This window comes from Corticium candelabrum, chromosome 11 (genome assembly GCF_963422355.1).
Source record: "Corticium candelabrum chromosome 11, ooCorCand1.1, whole genome shotgun sequence".
Classification (NCBI taxonomy): domain Eukaryota; kingdom Metazoa; phylum Porifera; class Homoscleromorpha; order Homosclerophorida; family Plakinidae; genus Corticium; species Corticium candelabrum.
In genome coordinates this window covers 3,376,141-3,387,494 of record NC_085095.1, presented here as the reverse complement: position 1 = coordinate 3,387,494, position 11,354 = coordinate 3,376,141, and the positions used below count along the sequence as shown (strand labels likewise).

General features: G+C 43.0%; 2 protein-coding genes across 2 annotated transcripts; one reads left to right on the top strand and one right to left on the bottom strand.

Moving 5' to 3' along the window:
- Positions 1-822: 822 nt before the first annotated feature.
- Positions 823-3,905, bottom strand: LOC134187107 (52 kDa repressor of the inhibitor of the protein kinase-like). The gene is made up of 2 exons (XM_062655224.1): positions 3,348-3,905; positions 823-3,287 (listed from the first exon to the last, which is right to left on the bottom strand). Exons 1-2 carry the CDS (start codon positions 3,637-3,639, stop codon positions 925-927), a joined length of 2,655 nt encoding a protein of 884 aa, XP_062511208.1. The 5' UTR covers positions 3,640-3,905; the 3' UTR covers positions 823-924.
- Positions 3,906-6,891: 2,986 nt separating this feature from the next.
- LOC134186869 (uncharacterized) lies at positions 6,892-8,755 on the top strand. The gene is made up of 8 exons (XM_062654944.1): positions 6,892-7,001; positions 7,075-7,164; positions 7,230-7,397; positions 7,537-7,641; positions 7,706-7,818; positions 7,892-8,239; positions 8,385-8,418; positions 8,505-8,755. The coding sequence occupies exons 4-8, from the start codon at positions 7,588-7,590 to the stop codon at positions 8,688-8,690; spliced, it is 735 nt and encodes a 244-aa protein (XP_062510928.1). The 5' UTR covers positions 6,892-7,001; positions 7,075-7,164; positions 7,230-7,397; positions 7,537-7,587; the 3' UTR covers positions 8,691-8,755.
- The last annotated feature ends 2,599 nt before the right edge of the window (positions 8,756-11,354 follow it).

The following is an 11,354-nucleotide window of genomic DNA, read 5'->3' as shown; positions in this document are numbered from 1 at the left end:
AATATTTTGTTATACGCAAACATCAAGAATATTATTAAAACTATTACATAGCAAATACTATGATCAATATAATTGGGTTAATATGCTGAAAACATTTGGATGACACACACAAACACAAAAAACATATACGCAGACGCTGTGCTCTTGTTAGCATTTCCCAGGGCAGACCACTTGGAAGTCGAAACACATAATGCCCTAAAAATTTGTAACGATACTGATACACACACCAGATGACATCTTACACCACCTAAATTGTACCACGTTAGCACTTAGTATATTTGCCATAATTGGTTCTAAATACCTACGAGTTTCTTGGAAAGGAATTCCTCGAATCAATTGCAGGCACGAGCCACAGACAAATGACGCTCACACGATGTGCATTGAATGCGGGAATGATGTCGTTCCCCCTACTTGTGCAAAGAACACAATCCCTTGCCTGCAGCACAAATCGAGGCAAGTGAAGCAGGAGGGGATTCAGTCGGTCGATCTGGAGGTTCCTTTCTGGAACTTCCTTGCGGCTACTGAAGCCATCTATTAGAGAGTGCGCCAAGTCTTTCTAAATGCTAAGTCATCCTTCTTCCGACCAGTACACAGATATCTCATCAAACTCTCCTACTATAAGAGCATTTAGTATGACACATTCTAATAGATACCACTGTATCGTCTTCCATCCCTGTGATAGAGTGTCAACAGCTTCTTAGCGACGGAAGCAGACAACATACTTTGACACTCTTGCAACCAGCATTGTACAATGATATCATTTCGTCGCCACGTTCAACTTAATCATGTTTTTGACGTAGTCCGGCAGGGGCGTAGCTCAAGGGTTTCCAGAGGGGTTTCCAAATCTTACGAGCTTGATATCTGTAGTGAATATGATAATAGCATAAACGTTTCACACAACTTCAAAATTGTAAACTAAGTCATTTAGCTGTCTAGCTCAGTGTCCCACGTGTCTTCTGGTGAATCAGTATCCAGTACAAAAGTGTTAGCTAGTTCACTGTCTGAGTATGGCTCTCCAAAGTTTGGGAGAATAATCTTTCTCGGGTTCCTGGCAGAAAATAAGCGGATCACGTCCAAGTGTGACAACTTCCTGTTGTAATGGACATGCAGCATGACAAGTCCGTTGAATCGGATCTGCGACATGGATGCCCGGAGAGATGTCTTGACGCGATTGAGAGCACTTATAGACCGCTCGCACTCACAGGACGTCACAGGCCAGGTGCAGACAAGGCGCAATAGCCTCGACACAGTTGGAATTAGTGGATTACCCATTGCCAAACGCAACGCTTCTGCTACAGTAGCGGGGTGCTCTGAAATGGGCAGTGATTTCAGTATGGCAATCCACAAGTCAATTTCTGCAGACAGCGCATCCAAGTTCGGACTCGCAGTAGGAAAATCACTTTGATATGCCTTTCCAAATTCAAGAATATCTGCTTTGGCTGAAGCATCACGTAGCAAAATCGTCGGCATAAATGACATTCCTTTCATAGCTAGTTGTTGAAGGTTTCCAAACCGGATATTCATTTGCGAAATAATGTCATCTAGTAGCGGTATACTCACGTTCAGGCGATAGTAGTCAACTGGCGTTTGCGCTGGAATGTTCCCACGGTACGTCTGCCTACTGCAATATCTTGGGAGACTCTCTTGCACTCCAGTCTTCAGACACAAAGCCTGAACGTCTGTCCACCATTCACCATGCCTGTCGTTGATGTTGTCCCGCATATCTTGAAGAACGGAGATGACTCTAGCGACGTGTTTGTAAGCCTTTGCAACATCTGTGGCTTTCTCTTGGAGACTTGATGTTAGGCTTTGAATTGCAGCCATCAATTTTGATGTTATCACAAATGTTGCAAGAAATCGGAACTGGGTTAGGTTATTGTGGAGAGATGTAGCAGAGGAGGAGCTAGTAGCGTTCCATGTAACTGTTCCACCCCTGTTTCTGCTGATTGTCTCCAACGTCGTTAAAACAGCTGGATAAAGCTCAGCAAACACGACAAGGGCTTCATGTCGCGCTACCCACCTTGTTTTGCACAAATCAACCAACTTTTTCTTTGAGTCGCCACCCTCTCCTTGACGCCATTCATGAACTATCTCAGCCATAGCATGAGCACGCTTTGGTGAATATTTGAAAAAGATGTTGACGTCTAACAATGATGACCACATAGACTGGATGAAAGGCAGTTTGCTTAGCCTTATTATACACAGGTTGAGACAATGTGCACTGCAATGGAGGTACAGCGCTTTTGGGCATTCTGCAGTTACTCTGCTTGCACAACCCTGCAAAGGTCCAGCCATATTCCCTGCACCGTCGTAGCCTTGTCCACGAAGCTTCTCTTTTGGCTGCAAGCCCATTTCCGTCATTGTGGTCAGTAGCAGATTAGCTAAAGCTAGCCCGGTGGTGCCATCAGAGCAACAGAGAAATTCAGCCAACTCTTCACGAATGAGTCCAGACTCATCGACGAAACGAAGAACCAGGGGCAACTGTTCTTGGTTGCTGGCATCAGCAGATTCGTCTGCACACACTGAGAAAAATGGTGCTTTTCTGACATCTCTCAATATGTCTTCTTGTATAACCTTCCCACAGCACTCAATCAACTCGTTCTGTATTGTTGGGCTCAGGTAAGACGCACGTAGTCCTCGAGCAGACTGAGACATATGGAAGTCCCTCAACAAGTGTTCATCACCTGCGTCCACACGAAAACGCAATAGAGCTAGAAAGTTTCCAGGATTACATGCTAACTGTTCGTTGGGGTCCCAAGTAAATCCTTTCTCTCTGTGGCCACGCAAAGACATGTTCTGGCGTCCACAAAACTCTACAGTCTTGATCAAGGCACAAAGCTTGGCTATATTTTCTTGTTTTTGCTTACTCCCTTGGTCTACGACAAGCTGAAGAATATTTGCCTGACCATGTCTCCTGGTTGCAATGAAATGGCTGGCCCTGGTACAGCAGACCTTATGACATTCCTGTTGGTCATGCTTTCTAAGGGTCTCAGACGCTTTGGTGAACTTTACCATTGCTTGTTTGCAGAGCTGGCCTGTTGATTGATCAGTGCTGAAAAGTGCACAAGGTAGACAATATCCACCATTTTGGCTTGGAGAATAAACTAGCCAGTTATACTTTTCAAGCCATTGTAATTGAAAATAGCGCTTGGTATCTCGCCCACTCTTCTTCTCTTGCCGAGGAGGAAACGGAAAGTGGCTGTCTGGAACAAAATGACCCAACAGCAAGGAGAGCTTTGTATCATCCTGCAGTTTGTTTGGATCTACCAGTTCTCCAACATCGTTTCCTACGACATCATACGATACACTATTTATTACTGTACAGCCGCCGACTGCAGTACACTCACTAATCGCTCTGCAGGCTTCAGCAGGATCACGTTCATCCCCATTGACAAATGCAAGCACTTCAACACGATCGCTTACATGATCCCCGCTGCCACCAGATCCAGTGACTTCTATACTGAGGTCTGCAGTTTCATATGCTTCACTTGTCATTGGGTTCAGTTCCAAATTGATGGAATGCGACGATGCCCGCTCAGAATCTACACTCTCTTGAGTGGGGTCCCCGCCTCGAGATCTCTTTCTAGCAGCTTCAAAGAGAGCACTGATGGTCAGTTGGTCTTTAGAACGCCTCTTCATTGTCCACAGTCACTTTCGGAAATTCCCTCTCTTCACGTGTCAGGAGACTAGGAAAGGTGCCCGCCACGTGCAAAGTTGGAACACTAGCGCGCGTTAGGCGTGCCTTGACGTCCCTGCCGGTCACGGAGCGTATGTAGGGTGTACAGTACACCACAGGAATCACTGCCGAATCTATATCAAAAACTGTACGGGAGAAGGTGTGACGTAAGACAATGAGTTGATATTAGACGGCTGTTGCTTGGGGGGTTTCCAGACCCCCTGGAAACCTCTTGAGCTACGCTACTGTCCGGCAGCATTGGTGGACAGTGAATATCAACTTTCTTCCTGCCATCTTTTCTGACGCATTTTGGCAGTGACCCATTCCCCAACTCAGCGATATAGAATGTCAAGAGCATGTGAACGTATCTGCACAGAAATACTACCATACAGTTACAAGCACCAACAGCTGACATGAGTAGGACTTACCTCCTATCGAACCACACACATACCACCATGTCAGCTTTGGCAAACCTTGACAAACCTGTGTGGTTTTTCAAGACACGCAGTAGAACTTAAGTTGTAAGGTGGTATTACTAGCAACCCACAATACCCGAAGCAATACACAGAAGTAGTAGTCGGAGAAGTGACTAAACACCAATGCGGGTACACCTTATGTTCTGTGGTAGCTAATTAGTACCGCCTACAGTAGTCACCGCAACCTATCCTAATTACTGTACTCATGAAACATTCCAACACCAAGAAACTGGCCAACTGCCTCATCATCATCCATCTTGTCTCCAGAAACCTTTTTGAAGCGTGGGAAGCTGAAAGTAGAGGTAATGGACAACAGAGATAACAAGGTGTCTTGCTGTCTGCTCGGTGAGACAACACCCCTTCATTCGACCCAGAATGATCTGTCTCCTGAACTTCTTCCAAGTTTAGTCTACCTGTACTGCTGCTGCCACACTTTGTGGGTCGTGCGTCAGCTCTTCTTGTTGCTGACGCAAAGCAGCAATTTGTGTATCTTTCTCTTCTAGTTGTTGCTGAAACTCAACATTATCAGCCTATCTCGTTCGATACGTAATTTATCTATGGTGGTTTCAGCACTGTCTCGCACTTCTTTATTGGCCTCGAGCACCCGGAGACGACCTTAACGCTTCTCCTCCCTCAATTACTCCTCCAACTCATGCTAGTACTCCCGTGCCAGACAAAGCAAGGAATTCCATGGAATTTCCATGGAAATTTCATGGCTAATTTTCATGGAAGCATGATATTTTTACCATGGTTACCCTAAAAGCAGGGGAGAAATTTTCCATTGTAATCAGCGTTATTATTTCTGTGCAAGTATGGTACATTTCCATGGAATTATTTCTTGCTTCCATGGATCCATGGAAATAACTGTGGTGCTAAAACTAGGGGCAGTATAGCTGTTCATATGGATCAGACATTTGTTCACACGCGGGAATTGTATTTGGCACAAGAAATGGTGATTGGAAATCTCTGTATTGCACAATTAACATCTCAACATACTCTTCTAGCTATAATACGCATTCATGCAATGTCATTGGTTGCCATGTACTCTCAAATACTTCATTTTGTCTCCCAGGATTTGGTTGATCTTTCCACTGGAAATGTCATGGTACTTCTTGATAATGACTAGGCACACAAACCAAGATCAGCTTCTGCATTTAGCCACATTGCACAATATAGCAACACAAACTTATTAAATTGTATTTTTACTTTTTGTGACTCGATTATTGAATGCTACCATGAGCATGCGGTATACAGTGCACAGGTAGTCTCTATCAACTGACTTGCTATTGTAATTAATTTAGGCGTAGTGTACTTGTACGTGTGTGTTAATAATCTTGCTGAGACTAGACTTCCTTGTTGCTTGCATATAATGACTTTAAACGAATTATATTATTATGAGAGCATGGAACTTATAGTCATTAAGCGATGATACTGTTATATGGAGTGTTGTTTCAATTGTACGTACACATGTTGACTATTCTAGCTGCATGAATTCCAGACTGAAAACTTACAAGCAATTTAGTTCGCTATAAAGGGTGTACGTGCCATGCATGGAGAATATATTATTCAAAAAGTAGCTTTTTTTGTAAACTGTACTCATACTGCATGTCTATATAAGTTCTCACTGTGTAATTTTTCAAGCTTCTTTGGTGGCAGGCAAGGCTTTGCTTGTTTACCTTTGTGGGTTTTCAGACCACGTACACTGCTGCTAATTAATTCGTCTTTTGTAAAGACAATTGCAGCTAACTCTCTCACAGTGACGGAAGCGGATGATGCAGCTCTGCATTTTCTTTTCAACAAAGGCTAGAAAGACATCAATCATGAAATCTCTGAATTTCTGTTAACAATGACGAAAAACCACAAACCATGTCTATATTGTTGCCATCGTCATTCTCCTAAAACAATTAACACATTATTTAACTTAATAGTAGTAAATTAAAGACAGGATGAAGTTTAATTGAGAAGACTTACATTGTCACTCCCTAATTCTTCATTTCTAGTTCTTCTATTAATGATCTAAAAGAATAAGTGTTGATTTAGTAATTGAAAAAAATGTTTTGTGACGTAATTAATTGTTTATCTAGAGTTTATCATGCAACACGTACAACAATTTGCACGCAGGGTGTTCTCTTAATTAAAGCAGTGAGCAGCAATTGAATCTTACCTTTTTCAAGTTATCTACCATCTTTCTCACATTGTCTTCCAGCCGTTGTGCTCGTTCTCGTAAATTTAATTGAGAGGGTTGATCTTGCTGTCAAAACAACAGTAAATAATTAGCTTATGGCCTCAATCAAGTTAATCTAATTATAACATAACTATGCCATATTAATTAGTAAAAGGCAATCTTGCATGTCTAGCTAATCCAACTGACAAATTTAGTTTCCTAATGATATTGTACACGAGAGTATACGCCTATACCTGAGCGCAGTCATGCGTGATGCTTTCAATATTGATCTCTTCTGAATCTTTCTCAGGCTCGCTGCAGTTACGTAGAAATAAATCAAAAACACAATCAATCGCGAACATTTCTTAAGTCAAGACTTCAGCTAACCAATGCTGTTCCAAGTCTGCAGCTGTAGGTGAATCCGGGTCCATTCTTTCTGACACCATTAGTCCACATTGATACGGAGCAGTTGAACGTGCTCGGTTAGATCTGGCCAGCTACAAAGAAATTTTAATTAAAGATATAACACCAGACTGCTACTTATTTAGCCCGTCAATTCAACCAACCAGTGAGAGGCACTGTCATCGACTACATGCACGATATTCTGTTAGGAGTCATAAAAACGCTGTTGCACCGTTGGATTGATAACGAGCACAAAGGAGAATGATTTTATATTGGAAATAAGGTGGCAAGTGTTCTATTTGTTTTTACTCATGTCTCGATTGACATAAATTTAGAAAGTTATCTTTCGTTTCTAGAGAGAGCTGATAGACCAATGCCTTTGTAACATTAAGCCGACTATGTGAAGAGAGTGCCTCGAGGTCTACAGTGGTTAGGACGCTGGAAAGGTCTGCATATATACATAGATACAAAGTGGCTAGACATGCGTTGAAGTATAATCTTCGTCTTGCAGCGTCAGAGTTCAGATCTTGGCTTTTGTTTACGGTATTCCCTGTCTCTGGGGAATTTTGCCCAGTTGCTACTTGAATCACTTTGCCTTGTTGACGAGGGAATTTTTATCTTAGTGCAAAATTATCTGAAGACGCTATTAAGAGAGCAGAAACTGTCTTACAGGCCTTTTGTGAGCAACTAGAGCCATTATATGATATTTCAACAAATGTTTACTCAATTTGTCTTTAATAATTAAAGTTTTTTATAATTTTAAAGGTGTTAACATCTGGGGTTTAAATTTTCATAATCTTAGACACCTTTCACAACAGGTGAGAAATTGGGGGCCTCTTTGGACTCATTCTTGCTTCTCGTTTGAAGACATGAATGGATGTATCAAAAAGTTGGCCCATGGCACGGGCAATGTCATCTGCCAGGTATAATGTGAAAGAATGCTTGCAATTGTTTGTTCTATTTTATTTGATTTTATTATTGAAACAGATTGCACGGATGTTGTCCTATGCAAAAGCAAGTGAAATGAGTTTCAGTCCAAAAACATCTACCTCCGGCAAATCTGCCACCAGAAGTTTACCATTCTCTTCAGAGTACTCAACGTGAGAACTTATATTAACTTAACTAAGGCTCCGTGGTGTTGATGTACAAGCTAGCTTACGATATTTCAATCAGGTTTAGAACGCTCGGACCTGTTAATGAAATTGACAAAGAAGACACAGTGCTAGCTTTAGCTAGAGAGTTAGGCGTTTCATGGGAAAATCTACGTGAGTGTTCTAGGATTCAACGCCGGAATACCGCCTTCTTTGCTAGAACTTACCAAGCTTTTCAGCGAAGTGATCCGACCGTTGTTTCTCTTGAAACAAATATGTGCGCCATAGTGCAGAGGTGGTTTGTTGATGTCAGCAAGAACAAGCTGTACGCAGTTGTGGAGATGCTAACAATTGTGAAGAGAGAGCTTCCCCAAGAAGACAGATATCCGATGCTGTTAGCTGTCTGCAAAAATAGCGAAGCCAGTCAGAGGTGACACAATATGTGTTTTACGTTCGTGCATGCATGTGTTCAAGTGTGCATTATCAGCATGCATGTGTACGTGATTAAATGAGAATGTCTGTAATGAGACTACCAATTATGTAAGACTTACTTGTTTCGTTTTCTCTATGCCTAGAATTGTCAGTTCAGAAGACGTTCACGACAAAATCGTCTTTATCAAGACAAGCAGACATTGCCCCCACAACTTCGTAATAGGGAGACCAAACTCCTACAAAACTTTTTGGATATATTACAGGGATCGAGTCACGGGAGCGATGGCCAAATTACACGAAACGACAGGGAGTCACACGGAATCACAAATAATTATAACGAGTTTGTTAATATGACTTGGATGCATGTTACAATAATAATGGGAATCACGCAGACTACTCTACATGTACGAGAGATTACGCTGATGATATTGTTTGTTTGTGTTTTATAATAATATATGATGTCGGAAGATGATAATGATGATGATGATAATCATGATGATGCCATAAAGTAGGATATGAGTAAAATTCTTTAAATTTGTGTATCATATAATTATTACATATTGCTATGGAAGAGCATACAATATGTGGCTTGAGCAAAACTATCATGATTTCTATCCTGCCATGAAAGCATAGACAGTAAGGTTGGCATCATACCCTGTTTACCATAAATTTTACCTTGCCATGAAAGCATGGAATCTAGGGTGACCATGAATGCCCAGTTCTTACCATGCCTTGAAAGCACGGTAATCATGGTTTACCTTGCTTTTCCTTGCAATTCCTATGTTCTCAAAGCACGGTAACCATGGTGTAACCTTGAATTCCCTGCTATTTCGTTACTACACCTGACACGGGCTGCTGACTCTTCAACACGTCCGTTGGCCTCCTCCAACTGACGGAAAATAGACTCCAACTCAGAACGGCAGGTTTCCAGTAGCTCTTTCAATTCAAGAACTTCTCGTTCCATGTTAACGTGGACTACGCTTGCCCTGCTCCTCAGGTTGTAAAGAACAACTAAAAATTTGTCTGGACACACCAGGCTACAATCGCGTAACACACAGCAACACGTGGCATTGAAGAGCTCGAAAGATGCAGTTCAGGCACAAGCAACGCGTCGAACAAGCAAGAACACTCACAATACAATGACCTGGTAGAAGACGTATGAAGCAAGTCCCAAAAGACGATCAAACTCTTCGCGCTCAAACCACACAAGTCAACTCGGTCAAATCAACTCGGACAGTCCCTAAAATGTAACGTCACGTTACCTTAGAGCGCCCCAACACGACACAAGACACACCGCCCTGCACAGGACACAAGGAGCTAACCACGTGAAAGAAACCCGCCAACAACTGGGAACGACTCAACTCAAAAAATCCGATCACTATCTATATATTGCAGTGCATCGTAGATCACCCCGGTTTTCATTACAACTGTCTTGACGTATGGGTACATCTTGACGTCTGGGTGCAGTACTGTACTGCAATCTGCGTACTATCAGTATCGCCAAGAACATGTAACGAGAGCCCTACCGCAGTCTGCACGTGAGTAATTCGTAACCCCATTATCATGCTAATTGGTGCAGTGTCACTTTCACTTTCCGAAGACATCACAGTTTGTGAATGTTCAAGCCTTTCTCCTTCGACAGAAACAAGAGCTTCCAACAACTGAAAGTGATACGATTACTTATTTGTTCGTTTTGGTGATTAACATGGAACTGCGCTTACTCTAGCTCTTCTCGCTTCTCGAACCAAGCTCTTCTTCTTCCGAGGCGGTTGAGGTGTGCAGAGTCAACCTGGTGTACGAAAATGGTTGATATTACATCGGACTATAGCCTTCTCTCTTGCTTTGGAAGATGGCTTCTTTGTTCAGTCAGTCACTGTTCTCCCTAAGGACTGCTCATCTGCAAGAGATTGTGGTGATATCCTATGCGTAGATGACACTTTGGATTCTGTTCAGTGCAGTGCTATCAGGGAATCACCATCCCTTGTGACTCTGTGAGCTCTGATCTGATGACTACACATCCTAGTATAGCTTCTCGGCTAGAAAGGATGGAAACTCCTACATCTCAGCTCATTTCAGACTGCTACCAAACGGAGGATGGTCTTTCGCGTGATAGTGATGCTGCTGTGGACCCTGTACTTCGTCGAGAGTTTCTTGAGGAGTTGCAGAAAGTCAGGCAAATTCCTATCTGTGAGAGACAACGCCTTCCAAAGATCTTTGTGAATAGTGGAACCCTGAAGCTTATTGGTGATCTTAACTAGATCATCAGTTCGTTGAAGGATGAACCAGATGAGTGAAATCAGTTACGTGGTATACTCTGCTGCTTCGCTTGTGTCCAAAATGCGGGGCTTAAAGACGACGAAGTCAACCAATTCTCAACCACTGACATGGAGGCGAAGGCTGGATATGGAGATTCTCATACTTTGACGTGCGATCTCGCTGTTGCTTGAGGTTAGAAAGGGTTTATCTGGCATTCGTATGTTACATGAACTCCGACTTCTTCGGCATCGGTTGGGCATTTCCTGTTCGGAGAGTTGTGAGGTCTCCATCAATCGATTGAAATGGCACTTAAGTTCAAGGTCGAGCGGACTAGGAGGCTGGAGAAAAATCGTGAGAGACTTCGCCGGAATTGTTTGTTTCAACGAGATGCTGGACGGTTTTACAGAGAGCTGGGTAAGCAGACTATCCAGGTCACTTCCTCGCCATCCGAGTCTGAGATCGAACAGTATTGGGGTGGTATCCTAGAAACTAAGGTACATCACAATGAGTCTGCCTTCTGGCTGAGACGTCAAACCGATGGCGAGGCACACCGGAAAGATGAACAGCAGTGGTTACCTGTCTCAGACAATGAGGCCACATCGTGTCTCAAATGATGGGGAACTGGAAGTCTCCTGGTCCAGACAAAGTTTATGGTTTCGGGGTCAAGCGTATCACGTGTCTTCACACTGATCTGACTCGTAACTACATCCTGCTAGTTCAGAATCCAGACTCTGTGCACCTTGCCGCCCTTGACGTTCTCACTCACTTGCGCAAGTGTTCTACGAGGAAGAGCTCTTCAAAACAGACCCGTCTCGTCCATGTTGAACACGCAGGAGGGATCGTTACTCACGCTACTA